At 59.0% G+C, this 26,896-nt stretch overlaps 1 protein-coding gene and 1 long non-coding RNA gene across 4 annotated transcripts; one reads left to right on the top strand and one right to left on the bottom strand.

Moving 5' to 3' along the window:
• On the bottom strand, nucleotides 10,217-24,711 carry DHCR7 (7-dehydrocholesterol reductase). Of its 3 annotated transcripts, none has more exons than XM_021082642.1 (9): nucleotides 24,630-24,711; nucleotides 21,559-21,687; nucleotides 20,042-20,145; nucleotides 19,265-19,487; nucleotides 17,841-17,931; nucleotides 17,089-17,302; nucleotides 15,266-15,470; nucleotides 14,546-14,677; nucleotides 10,217-11,441 (listed from the first exon to the last, which is right to left on the bottom strand). In XM_021082642.1, the coding sequence occupies exons 3-9, from the start codon at nucleotides 20,137-20,139 to the stop codon at nucleotides 10,977-10,979; spliced, it is 1,428 nt and encodes a 475-aa protein (XP_020938301.1). In that variant the 5' UTR covers nucleotides 20,140-20,145; nucleotides 21,559-21,687; nucleotides 24,630-24,711; the 3' UTR covers nucleotides 10,217-10,976. The 3 variants fall into 3 exon arrangements, with proteins under 3 accessions (XP_020938301.1, XP_020938303.1, XP_020938302.1); XM_021082644.1 differs by having other exon boundaries at nucleotides 24,638-24,708; XM_021082643.1 differs by having other exon boundaries at nucleotides 24,617-24,683.
• Nucleotides 24,907-26,896, top strand: LOC106509287. Its single transcript, XR_001306687.2, has 3 exons — nucleotides 24,907-25,146; nucleotides 25,643-25,768; nucleotides 26,607-26,896. It is a non-coding gene; the product is annotated as an uncharacterized LOC106509287 (long non-coding RNA).

Here is a 26,896-nt window from a genome sequence, read left to right as displayed (position 1 = left end):
TTTTTGAGGCAGTGTGGCTTTTCTGGAGTGTTGATGGGGCTAACAGTGTTTCTTTGAAGCAAAGGAGGACTTCCTGAGGGCAGACAGGACTGAGAGGTCCACACCGCGATGGTAGCAGATTTCACTTGGTCATGCAGAGCTTGCTCTGGTGTTTTTAGGCTGTGGGGTTCTTGCAGGGGGTTGGCGGTGTTGGGCAGCTGCTCTTCAGGGGTGCATCACCCCCTGGGGGCTGAAGCAGCTATCTGGGTCACTGAGAACCTAAGAGGCTCTTCCCTAGGGCAGCCCAACTCAGAAGGACAGCCTGAGAATGTAGATGGATCTTTTCACAGTCTGGCTGAGCTTGTTGCAGCTTTTCTGGGCTGCAGGGGGTCCTGCCTGGAGCTGGCAGTCCTATGCAGCTGGTCCACTAGAGCCTCCCCTGGGGGCTTGGGTGGGTAGCAGGGCCGTTGGAAACCGAAGAGGCTCCTCCCCGGGGCAACCCGACTCAGAAAAACCGTCCGAGAATTAGGCCGATCTATTCACAGCCTGGCTAAGCTTGTTCTAGCTTTTCTAGGCTGCAGGCCTTTTCTCGGGGGCTGGTGCTGTTTGGTGCTGCTCTGCGGAAGTGTAGCCCCTCCACAGGGCAAGCAGGCCGGTGCAGGGACAGCCCCTGCGGTGGTAGGCTTCAGGCAATTGTTGAGGCCAGCCCTCCAGGATGGCAGGCAGCCCCAGGTCCGTGAGAGCGTAGGGCGTGGCGGGGGTGGGGGGAGGGGATGCACTGGGAAGCACAGCTTTCAGCTAGCTAGCGGGCCTGTAAGCTTGCTGTGGCGTGGGGGGTATTCTATAGGGACCCACCCCTTCTTCTCTCCCCTCCCCAGCACGGGCGCAGACCAGGCTCTTCTCCCAGGTTCCCTCTGATGTGGCTTTCCCCTTCCCCACCCCTGGAGTATTGCTCCCTTCCTCTGCGACAGCTTTGTTTTCTAGTCTCCCAGGCAGTCTCTGCCCCGTCAACTGGTTTCTAGACCTCCCAAACAGTTTCCGCTCTGCCCCGCCCCCCTAGCCCGGGGACTAATCTCTGGAGCCGAGGTCTCGGTGCCCAGCCCCCACCCAGGCGGCGCCCCCCCCCCCCCCGGCCCTTTCTCGGGGACTAACCTTCGGCGGCGAGGTCTCGGTGCCCAGCCCCCCCAGGCGTCCCCCGGCCCCCTCTCGGGGACTAACCTTTGGAGGCGAGGTCTCGGTGCCCAGCCCCCCCAGGCGTCCCCCGGCCCCCTCTCGGGGACTAACCTTCGGAGCCGAGGTCTCGGTGCCCAGCCCCCACCCAGGCGTCCCCCGGCCCTTTCCCGGGGACTAACCTTCGGCGGCGAGGTCTCGGTGCCCAGCCCCCACCCGGCGTCCCCCGGCCCCCTCTCGGGGACTAACCTTCGGAGCCGAGGTCTCGGTGCCCAGCCCCCCCAGGCGTCCCCCGGCCCTTTCCCGGGGACTAACCTTCGGCGGCGAGGTCTCGGTGTTCAACCCCCCCCCAGGCGTCCCCCGGCCCCCTCTCGGGGACTAACCTTCGGCGGCGAGGTCTCGGTGCCCAGCCCCCCCCAGGCGTCCCCCGGCCCTTTCTCAGGGATTAACCTTCTGAGGCGAGGTCTCGGTGTTCAGCCCCCACCCCGGCGTCCCCCGGCCCTTTCCCGGGGACTAACCTTCGGAGCCGAGGACTCGTGCCCAGCCCCCACCCAGGCGTCTCAATTTTTGGTGACTGTGCCCGTAGTTCAGATGGTCCGTTGGGTTCTTGATCGGCTTTTCCGTACTCCGACTTACTGCTACACTCTTCTCTGCATCTGGAGATTCCTCCGGTTCGTTTGATCTTTCGCCCGGTAGGTGACTTTCCAGGGTGCGGGATCCCTTTCTCCTCCGCAGTTCCCTTTCGGGAGCGCCCGTCCCGCTCGGATTCGCCTTCTCTCACTCTCCTCTTTTCTCCCGTTCTGCCCAGTAATGTCACGAACTTCTTGCCGTTATTGGAGTTTAGGTTCCTCTGCCAGCGATTGGTTGCTGTTCTGTGCGAGTCATTTCTTCTGTAGATGTGCTTTTTTGTTGTGTTGGTGGGAGAGGGCGAGCGTGTCCCCCACTCCTCCGCCATCTTGTCCTCCTCTGCAAATAAAGTTTTATTGGAACGCAGCCACGCGCATTTGTCTGCCTTTGGCTGTGGTGCTTTCTCGCCAAGGCAGCAGAGCTGAATGGTTGTGGCAGGCTGTCTGGCTCGCAAAGCCTAAAGTATTTCCTGGCTGGTGTTTTCCAGAAAAAGTGTGCTCACTCCTCGTGGAGACGCCTGTGACAGGGACTACTGACGGTCTGGAAAGAGGCTTCCTCTTCATTTTCCCATCGATCGATTGCGCCTCAGTTCCTTCCAAACATGGTTGCAGACCTACTGTGTGCCCAGCATTACTTCCAGCCAGGAGAGATTCTTGATGTTTGCAGACTTGGAGAGCTCCAGGGTCTTCAGTTTGGACCAATAGCCTGGCCCGTTACTGGTGTTTCCCACCTGCTCACTCACTTTTTTTTTTTTGGTTTCTACTGCCAAGCCCCCTGGAGTATCAGCCTTTCCGCTCAGATGCCCTCTCCCTGCTGGACTGAAATTTATCCTGGGCTTGTCTCCACCGTCCCCATGTCTCCTGATAATGGTGGAGGCCAAATTTTATCTTCTGTGGAGCATATCAAAACCCAAGGGTCACTTCCCGCCTGGTCCGGGCCCACAGGAGGGAGAGGGAAGAGCTGTTGGCAAAACCTGGACCCGGTGACAGGCCCGGTGTCGAATCAAGGCTCTGCTCCCTCAGGACCTTAGCCTTCCTGGGGACTTCCTCAGGGTGCCACCCCGGCTTGGTCACTGGTGAGTTTGGAGGAAGTGTCTTACATATTTTCACCTACCAGGGACTGTAAGCCGCCCGAGGCGAAGCCTTCTCCTTAAAAGAACCTTAATATAAGTGTGGACACCCTGGGCTGTGTTTCGATCTATTAGCAGAAACCCGGGCTGTTTTCGTGCATGTTCAGTCGGGAGCCCCTGACTCCGGGGCCTGGGAGCCTGCTCCTGTGCCAGACCCGCAGAAAGCAGGGAGTTCCTGGCTTTGTCAGAATTGAAAGGGCCCAGAAGTAAGTTGGTTCAAGTCTAACCCAGAAAGGAGATTTGTTTTGTTTTGTTCTGGGTTTTTTTTTTTGCTTTTTTGCTTTTTAGGGCTGCACCTGAGGCATATGGAAGTTCCCAGGCTGGGGGAACTTTCTACGCCACAGCAACACCGGATCCTTAACCCAGTGAGCAAGGCCAGGGATGGAACCTGTGTCCTCATGGATGGGGCACACACCTCGCTTGATCCTCTAGCCCCCGGGAAGCAACCGCCCCCTCTTACCTCCAAGTCCCAGGAAAGAGATATGATGCCTGCGGGGCTGGGTCTCCGGGGAGGCGGGGGGGAGTGGCGTTTATTCAGCAACCTTGGCCTTGTTCAGTGATATTTCTCTCCCTGCTAGAGAAAGATTTCAGGGAGTTCCCATCATGGCTCAGGGGTTACCGAACCCATCTAGCATCCATGAGGACGCAGGTTCGATCCCTGGCCTCGCTCAGTGGGTTTAAGGCTCTGGTGTTGCCATGAGCTGTGGTGTAGGTCGCAGAAGCGGCTCGGATCCCGCGTTGCTGTGGCTCTGACCTAGGCCAGGGGCTACAGCTCCGATTTGACCTGTAGCTTGGGAACCTCATGTCACAGGTGCGGCCCTAGAAAAGACAAAAAAGGGAAGATTTCAAAAGACTTTACCACGAAAGTAGAGCTGCTTAAACAAGGAGCTGTATCGACGCCGCGGACAGAGCCACCCCCTAACCACGTCTCCACCCTGGTCCTTAGGGAAAGGCCACTGCCGACAGCTGAGCCACCCGGGCATCTGAAATGTCACCGACACGGCATTTTTAAACCCACGAGCACCTCGGGGAATCACCAACCTCTGTGCCTGCTTCACCCAGGGGGCTGGTGCGGGACGGCCTCGCGCGGGTGGCTGGGGGCTGTCATGATGCAGAACAATCACGCTCTGCTGTGACACGGCCGTGACCTCAGGGTCAGCCCGGCCAGCAGTCCCAGCCTGCCAGGGCCCGCGTGTTATCTAGTGTTCTGACCTCCTTGCTGCGTTTCCTACGGTTGTTCTAGGGCAGGTGGGGCCCTGCAGGGATCAGTCCTGCTGCAAAAGTCCAGGGACCCGGGCCCGAGCTGGACCCCAGGGCCCGCTCCTGGGATGGGGAGCCCCGAGCCCTGGAGGAGAGCTGACGGCTAGGCGGAGCTGCCCTCAGCCCTGGGCAGGGATGGTGACAGGCTGGAGGAGGGCCCAAGTGTCCTGGCCTGGACGAGGCCGGGCGCAAGCGGTGGGGTTCACCGGTGTGGGCAGGACGTCTCAGCTCCTGGATTGAAAGGATGGCAGGCGTCAGGTGAGGCACAGAGATGCCACGCGCGTCGCATCCGGAACGGGTGGGGTGGCACAGACAGGAGGCACCTGGGACTCCTGGACCCGCTTACTCGAGCACAGGGGCTTTGCCTCCACCAGTGAGGTGGGAACACGGGCCCCAGTGGGGTCGTGATCCTAAGAGCCTTGCTTCTGCACGTCTGGGACCAGATCCTGAAGCCGTCTCCCGTGATAGCTTGGAACTGACCCGCCACCTGGCGTCCGGTGCGGGGACAGTGAGTGGCCGCAGGGCCTGGACCTCAAGAGGTCAGTGCGTCACGGATGCTGGTGACTGCTTAGCACAGGGGTTTGTGGCTCCCTTTTGTCCGTCTGCTCAGGGCCTCTCTGTCCCACTGCCAGCCCCCTCCGCACCCAGAGGGGCTCTGCCAAAATCTGCGCCACAGCTGCCCCGGCTGGTGCACTTCTCCAGGAGGCCGTTCCACCCACCTTGGCCCTTGGCCTGCGGGCGGCTCGGCCCAGGCCCTCCCTCTGTGGGTTCATCTGGACCAGCTGCCTGACCTCGTCCTTCCTTCGTGAAAAGACAGATAATGAAGGGCGTGCACTTTGACATTCGCTGCACCCCCTAACCAGATGGAGATGCAGGGGTTTCTGGTCCCGGGAAAGGCTGCCCTGTCCCCTCGGCTTCAGTCACCCCACAGCTCCCCCGGAGGGGACCACACCCTGTCTCCTGGTGCAATGGTGTGACTGGCGTGTCCTTGGGACTCCTAGAGCGTCTGCTCCTGAGTCTGGCGTCCCCTGCTCCCCACCACACACGTGACTCCTGTGCGCCATAACCGGGTCCCCCTCCCCACCCTGACAGACTTTGGGGTTCTCGTGCTGTTTGGAGCAGTGGCACGGTGAATGTCCTTGTGAGGCATGGCTGTGTCCCTGGGCGTCCCTCATGGCGAAGGGAAGCTGCCATGGGGGTGCAGATGCTCGGCTTCAGATTCTGCCAGGCTCCTCCCCAAGGGGCCGCCCCCATCCGCGCCCCCATCCCAGGGGATCCACATCCTCGCCAACACGTGAGGCTTCTGGGCCCTTTATTCTCTGCCCCTACATGTCATCTCTCTAGGTCCTCTAATTCATTTTTCTTGCCTTATTTCGACTTCTAGGATCTCCACTCTAGTGATAACTAGAAGTGACTGTGGCCTCTCTGCTTTGTCCCTGATCTTATGTGGGAATAACTCAGTACGTTGCATTAAATAAGATGCTGGCTGTTTTAGGGGGTGGAAAATGTTCCAGTCCCAGTTTTTACCTCAAACTGGTGTCTCATTTTGTCCAGTGTTGTTTTTTTTTTTCCTCTCCCTCTACGGAAATGATCAAATGGGTTTTCTTCATAATTCTCTCGCTTTGAGGGATCAGAGTGATTGGTTTTTGGCTGTTAAAACAATTTGCGCTCCTGGAATAAACCCACTTTGTCATAATGCATTAACATTTGGAAGTATCGCTGGGTTCAATTTGCAAATGTTACACTGAGCATACGCTCTTATAGATGCTGGACTGTAATGTCCTTTTTTTGCAATGTCTTTGCCAAGTTTTCTTTTTGTGTTTTATTGGCCTCCTGAAATGAGTTTTGAAGTGTCCTCCCCTCCGCTATGACAAAATTTGGGTAATATACATGTTATTCCTTTAAGACAGAATCCCCCAGTCAGTCCATTTGGGTCTGGTATTTTTCCTTGTTGCAATATTTTTAAACTACGGAATCAATTTCTTTACTATGTTTGGGGCTATTCAGATTTGCAGTTTCTTCTTGTATCTATTTTGCAAAATGATTTCTCATCTCTCTCATCCAAGTTACTGGAAGTGACGCGGGAAAACTGAAAAAAGGCTTCCGTATTTTTTTTTCTCTCTTTCCAGGGATCTCTGTCCTTCTCTGCTCTCGTCCAGCACCTGAAAACCACTGTCTCACATATACTGTCCGGTGTTTGGTTGTTTCAGCTCAGCCAAGACTTCTTTTCCCTTTGCTTTTCCTCGCCCTCTGAGAGGGGCAGGCGAGGCACCAGGTGCTTCTGGAAGCCAGGGGGACACTTACTCCCGGGCCTCGCTCCATCCTCGTGACCCCTCGAGCACCCGCTTGCCAGACCTCCTCCTCCTGGAGGGTGGCTGGGATGAGGGGGCAAAGCTGGCCGTGAGCTGCCACACCTGCTGGGCCCAGTACCCAGGTCCTGTGTCACCACAGTGCAGTCTTGAGACATTTGTAGCAGGTGACAGCCACGTCTTGTGAACGTGAAGGTGGACCTGCTCTGGGCCGCAGCTGCAGCCGGCTGTCACTCTGATGGTCAGAGCAGGACGAGGTTCTTCTTGCCCCCTTCCTGGGTCCTTGCTCTGTGGATTCTGGCAGCCAATCCCCACCGTGCCCCCAAGTCCATTGATGAAGAATGCCCACGGCAGCCCATGGGGTGAGGCGTGGGCTTCTGCAGCTGAGGAGTGAGAGGGCTGGGTCCTTGCGCCCGGGGCTGGGAAGGACACTTGGCTCATAGAGCAAGAACTGAGCTCTGCCCGAACCCGGGTCCCTCCCTCCCCGAGGCCGGGAGGGCTGAGCACAGAGGCCGGTGGCCCTGGCCCTGGGCTATGGGTTCTCGCCCAGGTGCTGTCAGGACCTTCCCTCCAGGAAGGGCTGGGGTTACATCAGGGAACAAAACCATCAGAACTTGACCCTTGCCGAGCCTGCATCCTTGTGGGGACACAAGTAGACAAAGGGAGCTGGCGGCTCCTGGTCTGCACGTGGAGCGCAGGCTCTGTGAAGAGAAGGCAGGCAGCATCCGGGCTGAGGGGTCAGGCAGCCTCCCCGCGGGGTCATATCTGAGCCAAGGCTAGGTCTTTGAAGGAACCACGCAGAGGCCAAGGGGAAGAAGGTTCCAGGTGGAGGGAAAAGCCCATGCAAAGGCCCTGGGGTAGAGGAGGCCTGGGGCTCTGGAGGAGCAGCAACCAGCAAGGCAGCCGCTCGGCTGATGCTGAGGAAGATGGGGAAAGCTCAAGAGAGGTGCGGCAGACCTCGGGCCCTTGAAACAGCCTTGGCCTTGGTCCTGAGAAACGTGAGACCCTGAGGAGTCCCGAACAGAGCAGGGACACGCCCTGGCTCACATCTGAACAAGACAGGTCGGGCTGTTGTGCTAAGAGCAGGTTGGGGCTGCGGGGAAGAGGCCGGGCCGGTGCTGGGCACACAGCCCTCCAGGAGAGAGAGGGCCAGGCTGGGACCAGGGCGACTGCTGAGAGGGAGGGTCGGACCCTGACACGTCTGCAGGGAGAGGCTGCAGGACTGCGCTCTCCATGGGCCTAGGTGACAGGGGCAGAGGGGGCGAGTCCATGTTTGCTTCTGAGAGCAGATTCTGGGGTGGACACCGGAGCACCTGTCGTGTGAAGTTTGAGCAGCCTTCAGATACCCCCCACCCCCGAGGGAGATAAGAGGGGGCTGCTGGGCACATGGATGGGACTCTGGGTGGAGAGGCAGCAGAGATGGAGCTGGCCGTGTCCGCGGAGATTTAAGGCCCAGACAGGTGAGCTTAGCTGGTTACCTGCCTCCTAGCTCTCTTGCAGCATCCTGTCTGGCCAGGGGATCAGGTTGGCCCTGCACAAGCCTCCAACCCTCCCCCGTATCCTGGGACCAGGAACCCCGGCCGGCATGGGCAGGTCTGTCTGTGGGTCCCCCAGGAAGCGCCAGTGTCAGACACCAAATATCTGGAAACCACATCTGTCCCCTCCCTGCCCCCCTGCCGCTGTGGTCTCCCCAGGCGACGCCCAGGGCAAGCTTTTCAAATCTTTCCTAGTAGGTTTGGAGAGCTGAGCGTGGCTTAGTGGAATGAGCGTGACCCGCCTGCGAGCATGTGGCATAGACTTATGTCCTGACTTTGGAACCACTCACCTGGGCCTCTCACCCAGAGAACCTGGCTGCGTCACCACCTGGCCTGCCCTCTCGTGATCCAAAAATAACACCCACTTCCAGACAAAGCAGCACCAAGGGCTGGAGGAACAGCCCAGGCCTCTGTCCCTCCTGGAACAGCTCTCGCTGGAGACCACAGTGAAGCCAAGCCCATCACCGTTGAAACCATCCCCCTGCCACCCCCCCCCCCCATCAGCCGCACCAGGCACAGGGGTGGAGTTCTGGGCTCCGGCCTCCTGGTCTGGAGAGGGGGTGACAGGCTCCATCCTCGGGCAGAGGGGCTGAGCGAGGGCAGCTCCACCTGCCAGACTGCGCAGGGCACCTGCCTCGCTGTGTTTGCTCGGCACACTGGACAAATCAGACCCAACGGCAGTCCAGCTCCGAGACTGCAGCACAAACAAAGCTTAGCCAATCCAAGGCTTGACCCTGGAGCTCTCCCAGGAAATCGGCATGAGGAACCTTCTCACATCAGCAGAAAAATTATAATCCCCCACATTCTTCCACAGGGATGCCGAGGCCAGGAGAGGGAGCCACCTGCTCACGGCCGCACAGCTGTGGGGCGGGGAAGCCAGGGTCTGAAATCACCACCACCCTCCAGCCTCCTAAAAATGAATTCGGCCAGCACTTGGGAGGAAATGGTGGGGTCCCTCAGGGTCCCCCGGGGAGTTCCCGGCTCTGGTCTGGAACTGAATCACCCGTGTGGCTGGTGCAAATACAGACACCCAGGAAACCCTTTCACGCGTGAGCTCCCGTGGGCAGGGGTGGGCACCAGTGCTCAAAACTACAGCTCTGGGAGTTGCCGTTGCGGCTCAGTGGGTCGAGAACCTGACTAGCACCCACGAGGACGCGGGTTCCATCCCTGGTGTGGCCATGAGCTGTGGTGTAGGTCACAGACCCCACGTGGCTGTGGCTGTGGTGCAGGCTGGCAGCTACAGCTGATTCAACCCTTAGCGTGGGAACCTCCATATGTCACGGGTGCAGCCCTAAAAAGAAGGGGGACACAAAAAACTATAGCTTTGAAGTTGACAGGGCCCAAGCTCTGACACCCTCCAGCTGTTCCGGGGGCGGCCTCTCTGCTCAACCGGTTCCACCTTGAACAGGGATGGGTCTGCCCTAAACTCTCCCACCCTGCCAGGGGCAGGGCACCGGCTCCCAGCCTTCCGCCCTCGGTTCCTCCAGCCGGAGGCACGCCTAGAGCCGTCTCTCTGGTTTCTCCATCACTTGCTGAGAGCACGTGGCCAAGCTGGGATTTCTTCCTTTGGCAAACACAGTGGATTCTTACACCCAGCCCAAGCGCACCCCCAGACGGCCAGCGCCAGGGGAAGCACGGGCCCTCCCCTGGACCCCACGGTGGGTACCCAGAGCCTGGGGGTGGCACCCAGGCATCTGATCCACATTCCCTGGGCTCCCCTTTGCACCCCAGGAACTGAGCCATGTCCATGGTCAAGCCCCATTGGGAGTCGACCGCACACAACCTGAACAGTGAATGTTTGCTTTTTTTTCCTCTGCTTTTTGGGGACCACACCCGTGCATATGGAGGTCCCCAGGCTAGGGGTGGACTCGGAGCTGCAGCCGGCAGCCTACACCACAGCCACAGCCACACAGGATCCAAGCTGGTTCTGTGACCTACACCACAGCTCAAAGCAATGCTGGATCCTCAACCCACTGAGCGAGGCCAGGGATCGAACCCGGGTCCTCATGAATACTAGTCGGGTTTGTTAACGCTGAGCCACAGCAGGAACCCCAATAAAGCATTTTGTAATCAAGGTATGTACTCTGTCTTTTAAGACAGTGCTATTTTGTAGTGAGACGCGTACAGAGTCGTGTAAACTTCATGCTTAGATGCACTGGGAAGCCACACACTCCTACAACTTGCTTCATCGCTTTCTTTGCTTTACTGGGGGGGGGGTCTGCGTTCCAACCTGCAGCGTTTCCCAGGTACGTCTCAATAAAGAATCGTGAGCCCCACGAGGGCGCCGACGTCTAAAGAGAGCTGTCAGGACCCCATGCGGCTTGAGGAGGGTGCCCAAGATAAGAAAATACGTGGAGGCCCCCCCAACTGCCTGAGGCTGGGGCTCAGGTCCCCTCGGGGACGCCTGGGTGCAGCCCCTGGACGGTGGTCACGTTCCCTGGGTTTCCTGGCAGAGGCTGTGGAAGAGCCAGGCCCGGGAGCCTCCCCGTCCTCGCACCGTGTCCCTCGGGGCCCTCTGCTGGCAGAAGCGCGCGGCGCCCACGCAGAGGAGTGAGGCAGAGGGTGTCTGGAGCTGAAAGGCAGTCAACTGAGCACCCGCGCCCCTCGTGTGCCCACCTCCACTTTATTCAGCAAGAGGCCAGGACAGGACTGACCTGGGGCTGGCGGGCGTCCCCTTCCGTGAGACACCTGCTGTCCGGGTGGCGGAGGGCTCAGGCCCCCAGACAGAGAAGAAGTCAGTGTCATGCCAGGCCCACCGGGCCATCCGAGGGGACCGGGCCACCGTCCCGCGCGGGGGACACGGCGCAGAAAACCGGTCCCTTCTGCTGGTGACAAGGCAGTGGTGTCTGGACCCTCAGGACCAGGGCTGGGCTCTCCCCGTGGCAGAGGAAGGACACTGAGGCTCCTGGAGGGTGGAGCCGGGAGGCCCCCAGCAGCCCCGGCCCCGGGGCACCTCCATCCGGCCCTTCAGAAGACGCCGGGCAGCAGGCGGTAAGGCACGGTGGCCGTGTAGCGCTCCCAGTCCCGGCCGTACTTGTTGGCACAGCGGTGTTCGTCCCGCAGGCAGCGGTGGGTCAGCAGGATGCCCATGTAGATGATGTAGAAGTAGGGCAGCAGGTGGCCGCCGCCACAGGCCAGGCAGTACGCCAGGCTGCCCAGCAGGTCGCCCGTGTAGTTGAAGTGGCGGGCCACGCCCCAGAAGCCGGACACCAGCAGCTTGCTGTGGTGCTTCTGGCCGTCGGCCGACGTGTAGGAACACTCGATGACCTGGGGCTTCCGGCCCCAGATCAGGCAGCGCCCGTCCGTGCGCCGAAACAGGTCCTTCTGATGGTTGGCCATCCGGAAGATGTAGTAGCCCAGCAGGCCCAGCAGCAGGACGCCCACGGCGTAGGGGGTGGACAGCTGCACGGGGTGGTAAACCAGGTACAGACCCTGCGGGGGAGAGGGCAGAGGGTAGGCACGGCCTCGTCCGGGGAGCGAGTGGGTCCCTGGGCTCAGGGGCACGGCCTGGGTTCAAAGCCCAGCTCTGCACCTGCCCCGCTGCCCAGCCAGGCCCTGCCTCCCTCTTCCACAAATAGAAGCACCTGCCTCAGAGGGTTGAGGCGGGATCAAAGGAGTAAATACACAAATTTGTGCGTCTGCCTACTTATCTGGCCACCTTTCCATCTGTCCATCTATCTGCACACGTACACACAGACGCACACAGCAACATGTAGCATACGTAGAAAAGACACAACACTTTCAAAATAAAAAAAAAAGACAACATTTTCATAAAATACAGAGCATAACTTTCCTTTGATATCATTTGCATTTACTGAAAAATGAATGTATCATACATTCATTTTAATAATTCGTTTTATTTTCTGTCTGTATCATACAAGCTGTAAAATATGTAACATATATTGTATACTGTATATAAAATACCATTTGAATGTACTGTCGTGACAGTTCATTCTGTGTGTCACGCTGGCCAGGCTATAGGACCCAGCTACCTGGTCAAACATTAGTCTCGTTGCTATGAAGGTATTTTTTACTTTTTTATTTTTGGGGGCAGTGCTCGCAGAAGCTCCTGGGCCAGGGACTGACCCCAAGCCACAGCAGCGACCTGAGCTGCAGCAGTGACAACGCCGGATCGTCAACCACCGGCCCATTAGGGCCTGCGTGAAGGAATGTCTTAGAAGCGATTGACGATTCCAGCCAGACTGAGGGAAGCTGATCACGTTCCACAACAGAGATGGGCCTCGTCTAATCAGTGGAAGGCTTTACAAAGAAAAGAAGCTGTGGAACAGCAGGGCAGGCGGCCTTCAGACCCAGCTACAAGGTCCAGTCTTCCTTGGTCCCCAGCCTGCTGGCTGCCCTGCAGACTCTGGACCTGACAGGACCACAATCAGATTATCACACACACACACACACACACGTGTGCATATATGTGCTCTATTGCTATTGTTCTGCGTGCCTGGAAAACGGAGTTCACGGAATCAGGGAACAGAGAGCCCGCAACCAGCCAGGAGGAGAAAGGGGCCCAGAGGATCCGGGTGGGGGCCAGAGCCAGGAACCACCGCCCCCCAGCCCCAGCCTCTTCCCCTCGACACTGCTCGCTTCCGCCTTTTCAGGGTTCTCGCTTCGGGATGCTGCTCAGGGCACTCAGCCAACTGACACCCGCCTCGTCATCGTGAGCTGCGGGACCGGCTGGGACCCCTCCCCGCCTCGCCCACGCACATCCTGGGCGGTCTCCAGGCTTCTCAGATCAGGTCTCTCTGTTCCCGCAGAGCCTGTTATCGCAGGCCTCCCCCGCTCCCGGCTCCCCCTCAAGGGCCCCGAACAGGTCCTTCCTCGGTCCCTGCAGCTCCCATTAGCTTATAAAACGAGCAGGGGGCTTCTGGCCAGCCCTTCTAGTGCTGCCCTACACAGGAGCCCGCACCCCTCAGAGGAAAGCAGGGTGTGTTTCGAGCTGGGAGGGGTCGGGGAGGGGGGCCTCGTCCCTGTCCCCGGCTCCGTGTGGCGCACAGCACATGGCAAGGGCAGGAATGAAGCCACCCAGCCCGGCGTGAGTCACCAGGCCCAGCCCCAACCAAGGTGGCACCTGCCCTGATTTTTCAGAGATGCTTGGGGATGGGCTCAAGTTCCTCTCCCCTGGCTAGTGGCCGACCCCGAGGTACAAACCCAAGTCCCTCTGGCACCCCCCCCCCCGGCCAGGTTTCTACCCTCGACTCTGCGACGCGTGCCGAGGCTCTCCTGGGGACCCAGCCTGATGTGCCACTCGTGGGAGCGTCACCCAGAGCTGGTGACCTCCCCACCCCCGCCTCCCATCCTCCCCTCTCGGGCATGCTCCCCCTTCTGGGCCTCCCGCCCCCAACCCCAGACACACCCTCCAGCAGCTCTTGCACAACAGGCACAGGGCAATGCTAGACTCGCTGCCCGGCCAGGCTTCCTGTAACCCCCATGTCCTGCGTCCCAGTCGCCCCCAACTCTCTGGTGCTTTAAATGTTCTCCCCTGCTCCCGTGGGCCCCCCCCCGCCCGACATACCCTGCCTCCCGCTATGAGGACCACGTATGCTAGTCCCCCTTTCTGGAAGATTCTCACCCCCAGATCCATCGCGCTGCTCTCAGCCTGGCTGTGGCTGCCCAGGGTTGCCCTGAGGCTGAAGGCTCCTCCTTGGGCCTCTCCCAGGTGTCGGCACCCCACTTCCTGTCACGCAGCCCCCGCCCTGGGCTGCCTGTGTCATGAGCTCTCCCCAAGCCATGCTCTCCCAGAGGGCAGGGCTCACCCACATCTCCTCCACCTGTGCGCACAGACGCTCCGGGATTTAAGGGGAAAACCAGGGTGGGAGAGAAGGGCTCGGACCCTCCCGGATTTGAATCCACAGCCACGGACACGTGCCTCCATCCGCCTGGTTCTCCCAAGTCATTTCTTCCGGCCCAAAGCCAAAGCTCAGTGTCACCTTCCTCTCTCAGTCCTATGGGCTGAGCTGCATCTCCTTCAAATTCATGTACTGAAGCCCTAACCCCCCAGCTCCCCACTGTGTGAGTGTATTTGGAGGTGAGGCCCCTAAAGAGATAAGTAAGCTCAGGTGAGGTCACAGGGGCGGGGCCCCGATCCCGCAGGACCGGGGTCCTTAGAGGCAGAGGAGGTCGGGACACAGACACACATAGAGCGACGGCCCTGCGAGGACACGGGGGGCAGACGGGCGTCCACACGCCCAGGAGACAGGCCTCGGGAGGGACCAGCCCTGCCCACCCCTGGGGCTCGGATGCCAGCCTCCGGGACGGGGGACAACTACTGTCCGCTGTTTGGGCTGCCCGGGCCGTGCTGTTTGTTACGGCCGCCTGCTCTGACTCACACACGAAGCCTTCTCTTCTTTCTAGAAGCAAAGGAACAGCCTCACTTCTCCAGGTTCCGGCCCCACGACAGACACACGGGTGAGGACAAGGCCCGCACGTGCGCTGCCATGTCTGCTCAGAGGGCAGGGCTGTGCGCGCCTGGGGACCTGACAGCGGAGGGCCCTGCGTCACGGGGGCTCGGCGCCCGCGCTCACCTGCAGCGTATAGAGGTACGGCAGCCAGACGCAGTCCCCCCAGCCCAGGTACCACCCGAAGTGGTCGTGGCAGATGTCAATGGTTTTCAGGTACCAGGTCTCGTTCCAGAAGAAGTCCAGCACGTAGATGGCCTGCAAAACAGGAACGGCCGTGCACAGACCGCGGGCCCCGGCAGGCGCTCTTGGAAAATCCCCAGTGGACTGGGGCCGCGGGGGACTGTCCCTGAGCTCTGGTGACAGGCACCCACGGGGCTGCTCCTGCACGTCCTGCCACGCCTGGGACACCGGGGGAGGTGGGTAGGGCGGGACACAGAGTCCCTGTCCTCGGAGCCTGCCGTTCGAGATGACCCAATGTTGGAAACTGGGGTACCCAGCCACACCCCGGACGCTGGTGTCCAGGGCTGGGATCTGGGGGCACAGAGACGGCTCAGGGTGCCAGGGCTCGGCACGGGGTCCTCCAGAGACGCCGGGGCCGTGTGGCCAGGACCACGGACACCAAGCTGCTAACAGGCGTCCCTGGGAAAGAGGTCATGGGCCACTCGAGTCTCCAAGGCCAGCACCACCCCCAGCAGGCTGGGACACAACTCCTTGGCCGAGATCCTGGGACAGGCCCGCCTCCCGTCTAAAGGGGCGGACTCTGGTCTTTTGAAAACGATCCCGTTTCGGGGCTTCCCCTGTGCCCGGCGGGCGCCGGAGCGTCCAGCCCCTTCGGCCACAGACCTGCAGGACGTTGACCAAGACCATGGAGTTGGTGACGTGGCCGTAGAGCTGCTGCTGCTTGGCCGCGAAGGACAGGTTGATGAGGGTCCAGGCGACGATCCCGGGGCGCCCGTTGAAGAAGAGCTTGAAGTCAAACCACTTCCCGATTCGGGGGTTGAACTCAATACCCATCATGTAGTTGTAAAAGAAGTTGCCCGTGAACTTGCTTCAAACAGAAATCACAGAGGCATCCCGTGAGCGAGAGCCTCTCCCCACAAGCGGCCTACCTGGCTTGAAGGATGCAGGTGCCCAGCCCGGCCCGGGGACCACAGGCCCAGGGGAGGTGACCAGGGGAGGCCAGCCGTGAGCCGCCGGACCGGGCAGGCAGAGGCCGCGTCCGCCTCCCCGCTTCCCCGCAGCCTCGGGACCTGACTCCGCGTTCGGCTCTGGCCTCGGAGCTGCTCGCTCTGCTCCAGGGAAGGCGGGAAGGCCGTGCCTGGGCTGGACTCCCTCGGGCAGGGGCCCAGGACCTCCCTCCCCGCTCCCGGCACAGCACAGGTGAGCTGCCTGACTGGCTCACTTGGACGGAGATTTTACTCTGAGGGATTCACAGGGATTCCGCGCCTCCCTGGGCCAGCGAAGTTACAGGCGATGCCAACGCAGAGGTGAAAAAAAAGCGCCCTACTCAGAGCCAGGCACCCGGCTCCATCCCGCGCCAGGACATTCCTAACCTTTGCTGCCCTGGTTACCTGGTTACCTGGGGGACCAGGGACTCGGCCACCATAAGCCAGGGGAGACTCTCATTGAGCATAGCCTGCCGGACGTACACAGGGGTCTCTGGGCTAATTAGACACAGCTTTGCATGTCCAGTTCCCTCCGTCAGGATAAGGAGAAAGAAGCAAAATACTACAAAGTCACCAATTCTACAAGAGCTGATGGTGGAGCAGAGAAAATGACTCCCGTGGGCCGTGGAAAACCAGCCTCAGTGCTGGATCACCGCACAAGCTCCAAGCACCATCCTGAAAACACATTTCCTAGGAGGTGCTGTAACAGTTAAAGGGAGCAGCCCTTTGTTTTCATTTGGATCCAAAACTAACAGGCAGGCACCCCAGGAACAAGAATCTCGTTCCCGCCGAAAGCCCTGCTGCCTACACCTGTCCCACGGGAGGAGCCCAGCAAACATGTGCTGATGAACAGAGGGGTGGAGAACGGTGGGGAGGGAGCGACTGGGGGTTAGCGGATGGACGGGTGGACGACGGATGCGTGAATGGGCTGGCTGGGGGATGGGCGGGTACATGCATGGATGGCTGGGCGGGCAGATGGACGGATGGGTGGGTGAGTGGGCGGATGGGTGGATGGATGGGCAGATGGGTGGATGCAGGAGTGGGCTGCTGGGGGAGGCATGGGCGGGGGAAGGAGAGGTGGACGGATGGCTAATGACTCTCTAAGCCAAGGCTGCATGAGCACGGACACCATCCACTAGGACTGTCCCTGGAAAGCTGTTCCATTAAAGCCGCTGAGATGACAGGACTCCTGGCGAAGGTAGTTTCAGGCGGCTCGGAGGTTCCGGAGCAAGAAGAAATGGGCTGCCCCCGCCCCCGGCCAGCGGCTGCCTCTCCTGCCCTCCTGCTCTCCCGACAGCCCTGAGGGTACAGCTCGGCCACCTTCGACTGCAGAAGGAGCCCCCGGACGTTTAGAAAGGATATGCCCCAGAGCCCGCCGAGCTCTGTTAAGCCCCTCCTTCAAGGAGGCTCCGTGCTCAGGGCGCTCCGCCTCCCAGGCCAACCCAACAGAAAAAGGCACCCACTCTCCATCTAGGGCTGCACCGGCCGCTGAGGACGCACCAGTCTCGGGCATCGGTGGGGAAGCAGTAGCCCTTGATCATGGCGAAGGTGGAGACGGCGTAGCCCAGGATGTTGGCGCACCACAGCAGCGGGATCCAGTTGTCGAAGATGATGGTGGGGGAGAACCAGGAGAGGACGTGGGAGTTAGCGAACCACAGCAGGTGGGTGATGAGCCAGGCCTGCAGGCCGTTGATCTGATACTTGTTGACCACTCCTGCGGGGAAGAGTCAACGGCAACAGTTTGCCCGGCTCTCGCGGCTCCTGGCTCGGGTCCCGGTCCAGGGCCCCCCGGACCCCAGCCCCGAGAGTCAGGCAGCTGCCACCGCCATTCGGGCCCCCAGGGCCACACCTCACACTGTCCCCAGGGACTGACTGCGCCTGCTGGCTGAGTCCTTGGAAGGGGGAGAGGGCCCCGTGGTACCCGGTGGGGCCTCGGCAGCCTCCCTGCGGGACCAGGACCTCTCTGTGGCTGGAGGCAGGGTCTCAGGGACTGAACCAGGCACGGCCAAGGCTCCCTGAACCAAAAGCTCCCCCCCGCCACAAGGTGCCACCCGGGGACTCAGAGTTCCCGCGGGGCAGACACTCCGTGGCCCCAGCGACACCATCAGCGTGGGGCGGGGGTACCCCAATCCCTTACTGGGAATGTGATCTGCAACTCGCTTCCGGGATGGCCCCGGGATGTGCAAACTCCCCGGCAGTTTTCATTTTGTCAGTGGGCGGAAGCAGCCCGCTGCTGCTCGGGGCCCGGTTACCTGCGGGAGTCACGGCGCCCTCCTGCACGCCGCCCACGTAGCCCGGCAGAAACTTATGGCAGAAGTCAGGGAGCAGCATGTACAGAAGCACCTGCGACACAGATGTGCAGCGAGATGACCCGGGAGCAGCAGGGCCAGGCTCTGCTTCCGCCCATCCTGGCCCGATGCAGGTGACGGGTGGTCAAGGGGGAGCATCCCTGCACGCGGCCGCCTGTTGCTGCCCGAAGACCCTGCAGCTCTGGGAGCTCCGGCTGCAGGCCGACGGCGGGCTCTGAAGGGGACGCGGCGAGCCCCAAAGCCGGCTCCCCGCTGGGCGGTCCCCCGCCTCAGGAGAACCCACAAGCTCACGGACCACATAATTCACCCTTTCAGAGCGGAGACTTCTAGGGTGCTCCGTGCATTCCCTAGCACCGTGATTCCAGAACATTCCCATCACCCCAAAAGGGAGCCCCACGCCCATCAGCAGGCCCTCCCCACCGCCTGCCTACAGCCCCCGACAACCCCGAACCGCTCCCTGTCTCTGGGGATTTGCCTGCCCTGGGCTTTTCGCATCAACGGAATCAGACAGGATGGGTCCTTCACCGAGCGTGCTCTCCTGGTCCCTCCAGGCGGCCCCTGGGTCAGAGCGCGTCACTCAGAGAGCGGGCTGCCGAGTGTGTGGACCACCACCTGTAGCCACTCCCGGTCGACGCACATGTGGGTGCTTCCACCTCTAGGCCACTGTGACCCGTGCTGCTCCACATCACTTTTTAACCCAAAGGGACCAAGAGATCTGAAATGAAGGGGGATCTGAAGGCCCAAAGCTGGGACTGTGGGGAGAAACAGTTGACAGTGGTCAGAGCCTGCCTCCAGGGCAGCAAGACCCAATGGCAGGGGCGGGGGTTGTCATGGGGTGGGGGGTTCATCTCGGCACCGTCTCCCTGGAAACGTCCCGGGTTCAGATAATAAACCACACTGCCTGTTCTCAGTTCATGAGGCAGACAGCCTTCCGGGGAACCCCTGGCGGGTAGGCCGGTGGGGTCACAGCAGAGCCGAGGCCGTCCTTGGCCAGGCCTGTGCAACCACCTGCTGGGGACACAGCCTTGGCTTTGCTCAGTGGCGTCTCTTGCACCCGAGAGCGGCCCTTTGGGGCTGGACGCGCCTTCCGCGGGCTACCCGAGGTAAGCCTCCCTGATGGCCAGGCCCTCCCGCCCTCCACGGGCTCGGCTTCCTGCTCAGTGCGCCCCCCAACCTCGGTGTGCTGGACACTGAAATGCCGCCCAAGGCCCTGGATCTGGAGACGCAGCCAAGTCCACCAGGCTGCAGGCCATGTCTGCTGGGTCCCGGGAACGAGGATGCCAACCGGAGCCAGGACCCCGCCCCAGACCAGGGCCAGGCCATCTCGGCAGGACGGAGCCCTGACCACGGGGGCCGGGAGGGCTGACCTGGAATGTGACCCACGCCGTGTAGAGCTGGGCCGCGGTCCTCGTCACAGGTGGCGTCTTGGCCCAGATGTCGGAGAGTCGCGCCCGCCCGGTGGCGATGTCGCCCAGGGGGGCGGTCAGGGAGCAGCCGTACTGGTCGCAGGCCATGATGAAGTAGTAGACGATGAAGGGGGCGCACAGCAGCAGGAAGATGACGCTCGCCAGGGAAAACCAGTCCACCTCCCTGCGGGCCGGACGGCAGCGGTCACGCGGGGCCCGGCGGCCCTGACCTCACACACAGCACACTCTGTGCCCTGTGCAAACCAGCCAGCACCTCCCGGGACTGTCGGCTGGTGGTGCCAAGGCCCCGCTGCCGGAGGGAGGCATCCACATGCACACGTGCACTGTGGGTATTCCAAAGGCCAAAGACCCGGGGCGCCCCCAGAAAGCCCAGCGTCCCAAGACACAGATGCTGCAGAAGGACCTCACAACCCACGTGGCCAGAGGCTTCCCGTTCCGGGCCATGGGGTCATTCACCCAGATCCCCACTGCTCCAGGGCCCGAGAACCATGACCTTGATGTCCTCACACAGTACAAGGTACAAGGACACCAGCCATCTTCAAAGTTAGGTTTTAGGTTCTTCTAATTCCTTACTTCATAAAAGGGGAAACGGCTCCTAAGGAGAGTCTTGCTGATAAAGAGAATTTTTTTTAATAGGTTCATGAAATCCCAAAGGCCGGCACCCTCTCGCTAAGACCCCCTTTCACTGTCTAGCTGGGAAGACAGGTGAGAGCTTACCAGGCACGGCCCCACTGCCCCTGAGTGGCAGCACTGCCATTGCTGACACTGCCGAGACTCTTGGTTTTAGGAGTGCCGGGCTGGGATTTGGCAGCCATTGGGACCTGAGGAAAGAAGACACCCTGCTTAGATCATCCGTGGAGAACAGACACCACACCTCCCGGCCACGACTCACGGGCCCCACAGGGCTGGCCTCCTTCAATCCCTTCTCCCAGCCTTGTCCCAGGTGAAGAGGAATGGAAATAAGACATTTTGTTGTGTTACAGTGTGTAGAAAAATTATTGATATGTATGATGGCTCCTTTAGAACCTGCAGGAACGTATCAGTGACAGATGCATAGAAACCTCAGCATGTCGAAAAAGTGAGGCAACCACAAACTCCGGGAAAAACAAAAAGCCATTCAAGGGGGGAGAAAGAAACAAACCATCGTTACAGTGGCTTAACAGTAAGTAATAATAACTTTGCCAGAACCTTGTAACTCTGGTTATTGACTGACTTCAGAAGGCCATGTGTAAGCTGGGAGTGGTAAAAGTGAGTTATTTAGAAATAAGAAGGTAACAACAACACAGAAGAGGCTAAAAGAGTGAAAAGTATTTGCCTCTGGGAAGTGAGGCTATGGGATGAGGTAGGGAATGGATTATTTTACGCATAAGCCTTTTAACACTGCTTTTGTTTTAAACATAAACATGAATTACTTCATTACAAATGTATTCATTTTAAAAAGGTCAAAGGTGAAGGGCATTTTCATTACAGCCGTATCCCTTAATTTAATTTACACAGGTGAGTTTATGCAGCATCTGTGATGTGCACGGCAGGTTCAAGAGTTCTTTATGGGCAGGGAGCACCCACCTTTACAGCCACGAAACCCAGAGCACAGAGCCTGGCGCATGGCAGGTGCTCTGATCTAACATGCTGGAAAACTGCAAAAGCACCCGAAATGCATAGGCTGAGAAAGAACTGAGTATGGAAAAGCCAAACAGAGAAGGCTGCCAAAGGAAGAAAGTGTACGTTCTAAGGATTAAAATAAGCCCAAGCAATTATTTTAAGCTTATGACAGAGTTCGTTCAGCCAGGAGTCACCTCTCTGTCACAAGCACTTAATTTTTAATAAATGTGCTAAGGAGAGGGAGGTGTTCTGGGTGTCTTTTTTTTTTTGCTTTTTAGGGCCACACCTACGGCATATGGAGGTTCCCAGGCTAGGGGTCGAATTGGAGCTACAGCTGCCAGTCTACACCATGGGATCTGAGCCGCATCTGTGACCTACCCCACAGCCCCACAGCTCACGGCAACACTGGATCCTTAATCCCTGAGTGAGGCCAGGGATCGAACCCGCAACCTCATGGTTCCTAGTTGGATTCACTTCCACTGCGCCACGCCGGGAACTCCTGTCATTCTTTTTTTTCCCTTAAGAATCAGACAGGGATTGAGGTGGACAGCCGAGGGAGCAGCTGCCTTTACCTTTTCAAAGCTGAGAAGCTGCTGCCTTTCTCGTGAGCCGCGGTGCTGAGATATACTCACCTCCAACCTCGTCCCTGGGGGTTTCGTGGCAGGGGCAGATCTTCCCTTAGGAACCACCCTCTTCCAAATCTCTACGCTCTTATGCTCCACAAGGCCGGCTTGATCCTTTGCAACCCGCTGAGCAAAGTCCTGCAGGGGACGCGAAGATGACAGAGGCACTCAGGGAGGTGCAGGAAGCAAAGAACCCAAACGACATTTTCTCGAGGCTCTCGGTGGGAACCAAGTGAGAGGTACAAGCTCCGTGCCTGGGCACCTGCCACAAGGCAGTCTCATCACCCAGCCTCTCTGCCGGGCACCCTCAGTGCCTGCCAAATAGAAAGGACGCCTTGCCAACAGGTGGAGCTGGATGGAGTTCTCCACGGAGGCGTTGCCTTGGAGATGAGCCGTATCATGGCAGATACAAAGCTGACAGACAGCAGTGAACCACAGGTGGCCTCTTTGCAGACGCACAGCAAAGCAGCCCAAGTGCCTCTGAAATGTCTCTACAGTCCGCCCCCCGGAGCTGGCACACGCCCCCTGCCTGTTCCCGGAGCCAGTGAGATCCCCAGGACTCAGGGCAGCCTTGACACTAACCTGGGCTCGGAGCCAGGCTCCCTGCAGGTGTGCTGGACCCAGGGAGATTCCTGAGACATAAAAGCCCACACGCAAAAAGTCTGGTAATTGTTGCGAGAGCCGGACAGCCTGGCAAGTGACAGCTTGAGTGACCCCCGCCTCTCCCCCCGCCTCTCCCCTCCCGCACCCTAACTCCTGCTCCTATGCTTTCAACTTGCCAATAAAGAGTGAACCCAAGAAGCCCTAGCCCCTCTCCCCCATGCCCCATAGAGGCAGAGCCCCAGGCCCACGGGCCCACCCTCTCTGCCCACAACCTGGCTGTGTGGCCACGGGCAGGCCATGTACCCACAGGCCCCTCGCCGTAATAAATCTGGTTCCTCGACGTTCCCTGGCGGGTTTTGCTGAAACCCACAATCACCACTAGGTGATCTAGCCACCAAGCGGCCCAGCAGGGGCGGTGTCTGCGGGGCTCCTCACAGTAAAGCAGGCCAGGCAGGAACCTCGGGCATCCCTGGCTGAGAACACCACCATGCACAGCCCGGGGCCCAGGCGGCAGATGGCTCAAGCCCTGTGCCAGCTCTTTTGGCATAGTGAGGCTTTAGTATTCAGAGATGCACCAGAGACCCTGGACCAGGGCAGGGAGGGGATGGCCCCGTGAACACCCAGGAGGCCTGGGTGTCACCACCAAGGTCGCCAGTTCCCAGCAGGACCAGGTCCTGTTGCCAACATGTCCCCACTTGGAACTCAGATTGTGTGACCCTGAGCAGTTATTGACACGGGCTCAGCCTCAGGGTCAAGGACCAGAGCGGGGTGGGTTAGGTCCAGAGGCCAGGGAGACCTTCACCCTGAGCCAGCAGCAACTTGGAGGAACTTCTCCTGGGACAGACACAGGGGGCGGGGTAAACACAGATGCTAGAACGCGCATTCCTGCTTGCTGTATACACCTGCAACATACTGGAAACAACGAAATGACCATTCAGAAGCCGATCAGAGAAGTAAAGACACAGTGGACTATTCAGCCACTGCTCCAAAGAATGAGCTTAACATGGACAAAAGTTCCTGAACCCTGGAAGGAAATTCTTGAAACCCTGACCCCTAATTCTAAAGGATAAACTGCCGCTTCGACTCTAGTTACAGGGCTTCTGCTTCAAAAGGTGCAAAATACATACTCACTTGGAATTAATCACCACAAGTTTAAATCACCGAACTTTTGCCCTGTAACCTCCAGACTGTCCCCCAAGCAACTTATCACAGGGGCACACCCCGTCTGCCTCCTCCTCTTTTTCTCCCAAAGTGATCTGCCTCCAAATTCTCTCAACCTTACTTCTTTGCCTTCTCTGATCCTTGCACACAGCGTTCCGCGACAGAGAAGGACTATGTAAATTCGCTTTTTTTTTTTTAAGCAGCAGTTCTGTAAAAGGATGTGATGAGAAGAATCCCAAGAGTGAATTGTGCACGACTATTTCTGCGTTTTCGCCTTGCAAACCACCCTGGTTTTTCAGTGGAAAGTGCCCTGCAGGCGTGCTGACACCCATCCTCCCCTGGCCTGCTCCTGTCACCCCCCCGGGGGCCTCAGGGGGAGCTTGGGCTGCGCAAGCAACACCTGGGGCCTCTGTGGCTCCCCCCAAGATTCTCAGCTCCCCCACCCAGTCATCCACTTCGAGAGAATAAACATGACTCTTCCAAATTCTATCAAAAAGGAGTTCGGAAGTGCCCTCAGAAACAGCAGATGAGGCATTCCCGTCATGGCTCAGTGGTTAATGAATTTGACTAGGAACCAGGAGGTTGAGGGTTCGATCCCTGGCCGCGCTCCGTGGGTTAAGGATCTGGCGTTGCCACGAGCCGTGGTGTAGGTCACAGACACCGCTCGGATTCCGAGTTGCTGTGGCTGTGGGGTAGACCGGCAGCTGTAGCTCTGATTAGACCCCAGCCTGGGAACCTCCATATGCTGCTGGTGCGGCCCTAAAAAGACAAAAGCAAACAAAAAGCCTTTTTCATAAAATGTCCAGGGAGGAAGCAACATATCATTACTTAAGTAAACAGGGAAGGTTGGAAAAGGAGAGAGGGCGCCTTTGGGCTTTTGTGAAAACGCTCCCTGCCCCGCATCGACGACCCCCCCACCCCACCCCCAATTAACCTATTCCCAGTAAAGCGGTTCAAAGTCTCCTGCTATTTGAGCCAAACTGAGGTGAGCAAAGACATTACAGTGCTTTTCAACAGAAAGTCGCATCCGCTCGCGTGGGGCACCCGAGGAAGGGACTCGCTAGACGGGCCCGGGCGGTACTCGCCTGGGTGCGCCCTGCCTCCCCCGGGGAGCTCCGGACCACCTGGGGACGGAGCATCCCGGAAGGGCCGTCTCCGGGGGACCCACCGGGTGCTTCTACACCTCCAGCCTCGGCTCACCTGCGCGCACCCACCCCCTGCCCTCCTGAGCACACATCTCCTCCTCGCCCGAGCACGAGCCCCGCTCCACGCACATCCCACCCCGCGCCGGCGCGCCCCCCACCTGTGCCCCGGACCTGCTCACCCGACCGCCTGGCTCGGCACCCGCCCCGACCCGCGCAGTCCCAGGCCTGTCGCCGCCCCGCCCCCAGGATGAGGTGTAGTGAGAGACCACCAATCGGAGGCAGGCCCTGTGCAGTCCGGCGCCCCCGCGCCCCCGGATTGGCCGCGGCGCCTCGCCCCACCCCCTGAGCCGACTCGAGCCACAGCGCGGGCCAGTCCGCAGCCGCCGGGCACGAGATTGACGGCCGAGGGCTGGCCCCGCGCCAGACCTCCCCGTGGGGGCGGGGCCCACCGACCTGGGAGCGCGGACCCGGCCGCTCGGCTCCTCCTGACCCGCGGTCCTGTGCCCGCTGCCGCGCATCCCAGCCTCAGTTTCCTCTTCTGCCAAAGGGGCTTCAAAGGCGCGCAGGAAACACGGAGCCGCTAGTTTCTAGGTGCCAGGTCCACGGGAGCCCGCAAAACCAAATCCCTATTCTTGGGGCGCCCGTGGTGTTGGGGGAGGCAGTAATGAGTAAACTAACAACCAAGCAGGTGTGTAGAGTGTGTGGGGAGCAGTGTTGTTTAGGCGTGTCAGGGAGGGCTGTCAGCTGGGTGGACGGAACAGGTGGGGTCCCCAGGAAGGGTCTGGGAGATGGAGTGTAGGGTAGGAACGCCCAGTGCAGAGCTGGAAGGGGAGGGAGTAGCAGGGCTGGGCAGCTGGAGAATTTGAGCGCGGTTGCGAGCCTGTGGGCTCAGGTCAACCGTGAGGGGAAGCCTCGGAGTGACAGGAGAGCCCTCCAGAATTGTCCCGCTGGGCAGTGAGAGAGCAAGCGTTCGCGTGTCCGGGAATGGGGAGTCATCCTGGCTAGTACCTGCTTCAACTTGAACTTTAGGCTGACCTAAGCAGCCTGTTGGCGGCTTATTAAACATGCGCTGTACATGGGACTGAGCAATTAATGACAAGAATGCATTTAAAAGATCAGAATGGAGTAACTGTGGTTCAGGCGTTCCCAGTGGATCTGAGTGGCGGTGGTGGACGTTGTTTCAGACATGTTCCTGTATTGCTGAGAACCTGACTTTTCTGAACCGCATCCGTCTCAAGGACACCACCAGCTGGTCTCAGAACACTTGATTGGCTGCCAGCTGCCACCTTCAAGTCCCAAGGTCCTGCCTTGTAAGTCTGCAACCATTTTGGACCCCAACCAACCCTTAACAGGCACCGTTCTTGCCCACTGCAATTACAATTCTTGACAAACAACTTTTTTTTTAATTACTCAAATGAATTGATCACATCTGTAGTTGTATAATGATCATAACAATCTGATTTCACAGGATTTCCATCCCACAGCCCAAGCACATCCCCCCACCCTGGACAAACAACTTTTGTAATTTTTGTGGGGTGTTGTCTTTCTTTTCTTTTCTTTTGATGGCCACCTGTGGCATAGGAAGGTTCCAAGGCTAGGGGTTGGGGTTGAATCGGAGCCATAGCTCAGTGACACCGGATCTGAGCCACATCTGCAGCCTACACGGCACCTGTGGGCAACTCCAGATCCTTCATCCACTGAACAAGGCCAGGGATCGAACCTGCATCCTCAAGGTCCCTATGTTGGGTTCTTAACCCACTGAGTCACGAGAGGAGCTCCAGGTTTTACCTTTATGAGTCTCCCCTGTGTTGGAGTCCAGTGGGACGCAATTCAAGTGCTTCTGGAATTGGTTTCTCCTGGGCTGTCACCCTCAGTTTGGCTTGAAGAAAACTACTTTCTATCCCATTATACATCAGCTTATTGATTATTTTCTCCTGAGACCAGGAATGGCTAAGCTATGTACCCTGCCCTCCCCCAGGCTTTGGACAAAGGCCATCCTTGCAAGGGCGTGACCTTGGGCTGGGCAGCTGTACAAGCCAAGCAGCCCCTGGCGGGGTGGGCAGCGGGAAGTGTATGTGGACCCTGCCCTACTGGCAGAGGGAGCTGGATGGACATCTCTGTGTCCCTTACAGAGACATTTTCCTGCAGTTTTCCAGGCTGAAAATAGAAACGTACCAACCAACTGAATACGAAGTAAAATGAACACCCATATACCTTGATTCAGCAGCTGTCAACAGACTGCCGCATTTAATTTCTCTCTCTCTCACCCTGTATCTCCCCCTTCTTTGTTTCCTGAACCATTTAAGCTGCAGATGTTACCCCTGCTCCTAAATACTTCAGCATCCCCCTCCTAAAAACAAGAACATCCCCCTATATCTCTAAAATAAAATGACCACACTCTGGAAATTTAACATCATTCGATGCTATTGCCTAATATA

The sequence above is a fragment of the Sus scrofa genome, chromosome 2, assembly GCF_000003025.6.
Source record: "Sus scrofa isolate TJ Tabasco breed Duroc chromosome 2, Sscrofa11.1, whole genome shotgun sequence".
NCBI lineage: Eukaryota > Metazoa > Chordata > Mammalia > Artiodactyla > Suidae > Sus > Sus scrofa.
This window is presented reverse-complemented; position numbering and strand designations above follow the sequence as displayed.

What these genes read in the sequence shown, in the direction of transcription:
- DHCR7 (XM_021082642.1), bottom strand. Translation starts at nt 20,139, where the DNA reads ATGGCTGCCAAATCCCAGCCCGGCACTCCTAAAACCAAGAGTCTCGGC. An exon ending in GGGCGCCGTGACTCCCGCAG is followed by an intron (nt 17,303 to 17,840) that starts GTAACCGGGCCC and finishes TCTTCCCCGCAG; the next exon opens with GAGTGGTCAACAAGTATCAG. An exon ending in CCCACCGATGCCCGAGACTG is followed by an intron (nt 15,471 to 17,088) that starts GTGCGTCCTCAG and finishes TTCTGTTTGAAG; the next exon opens with CAAGTTCACGGGCAACTTCT.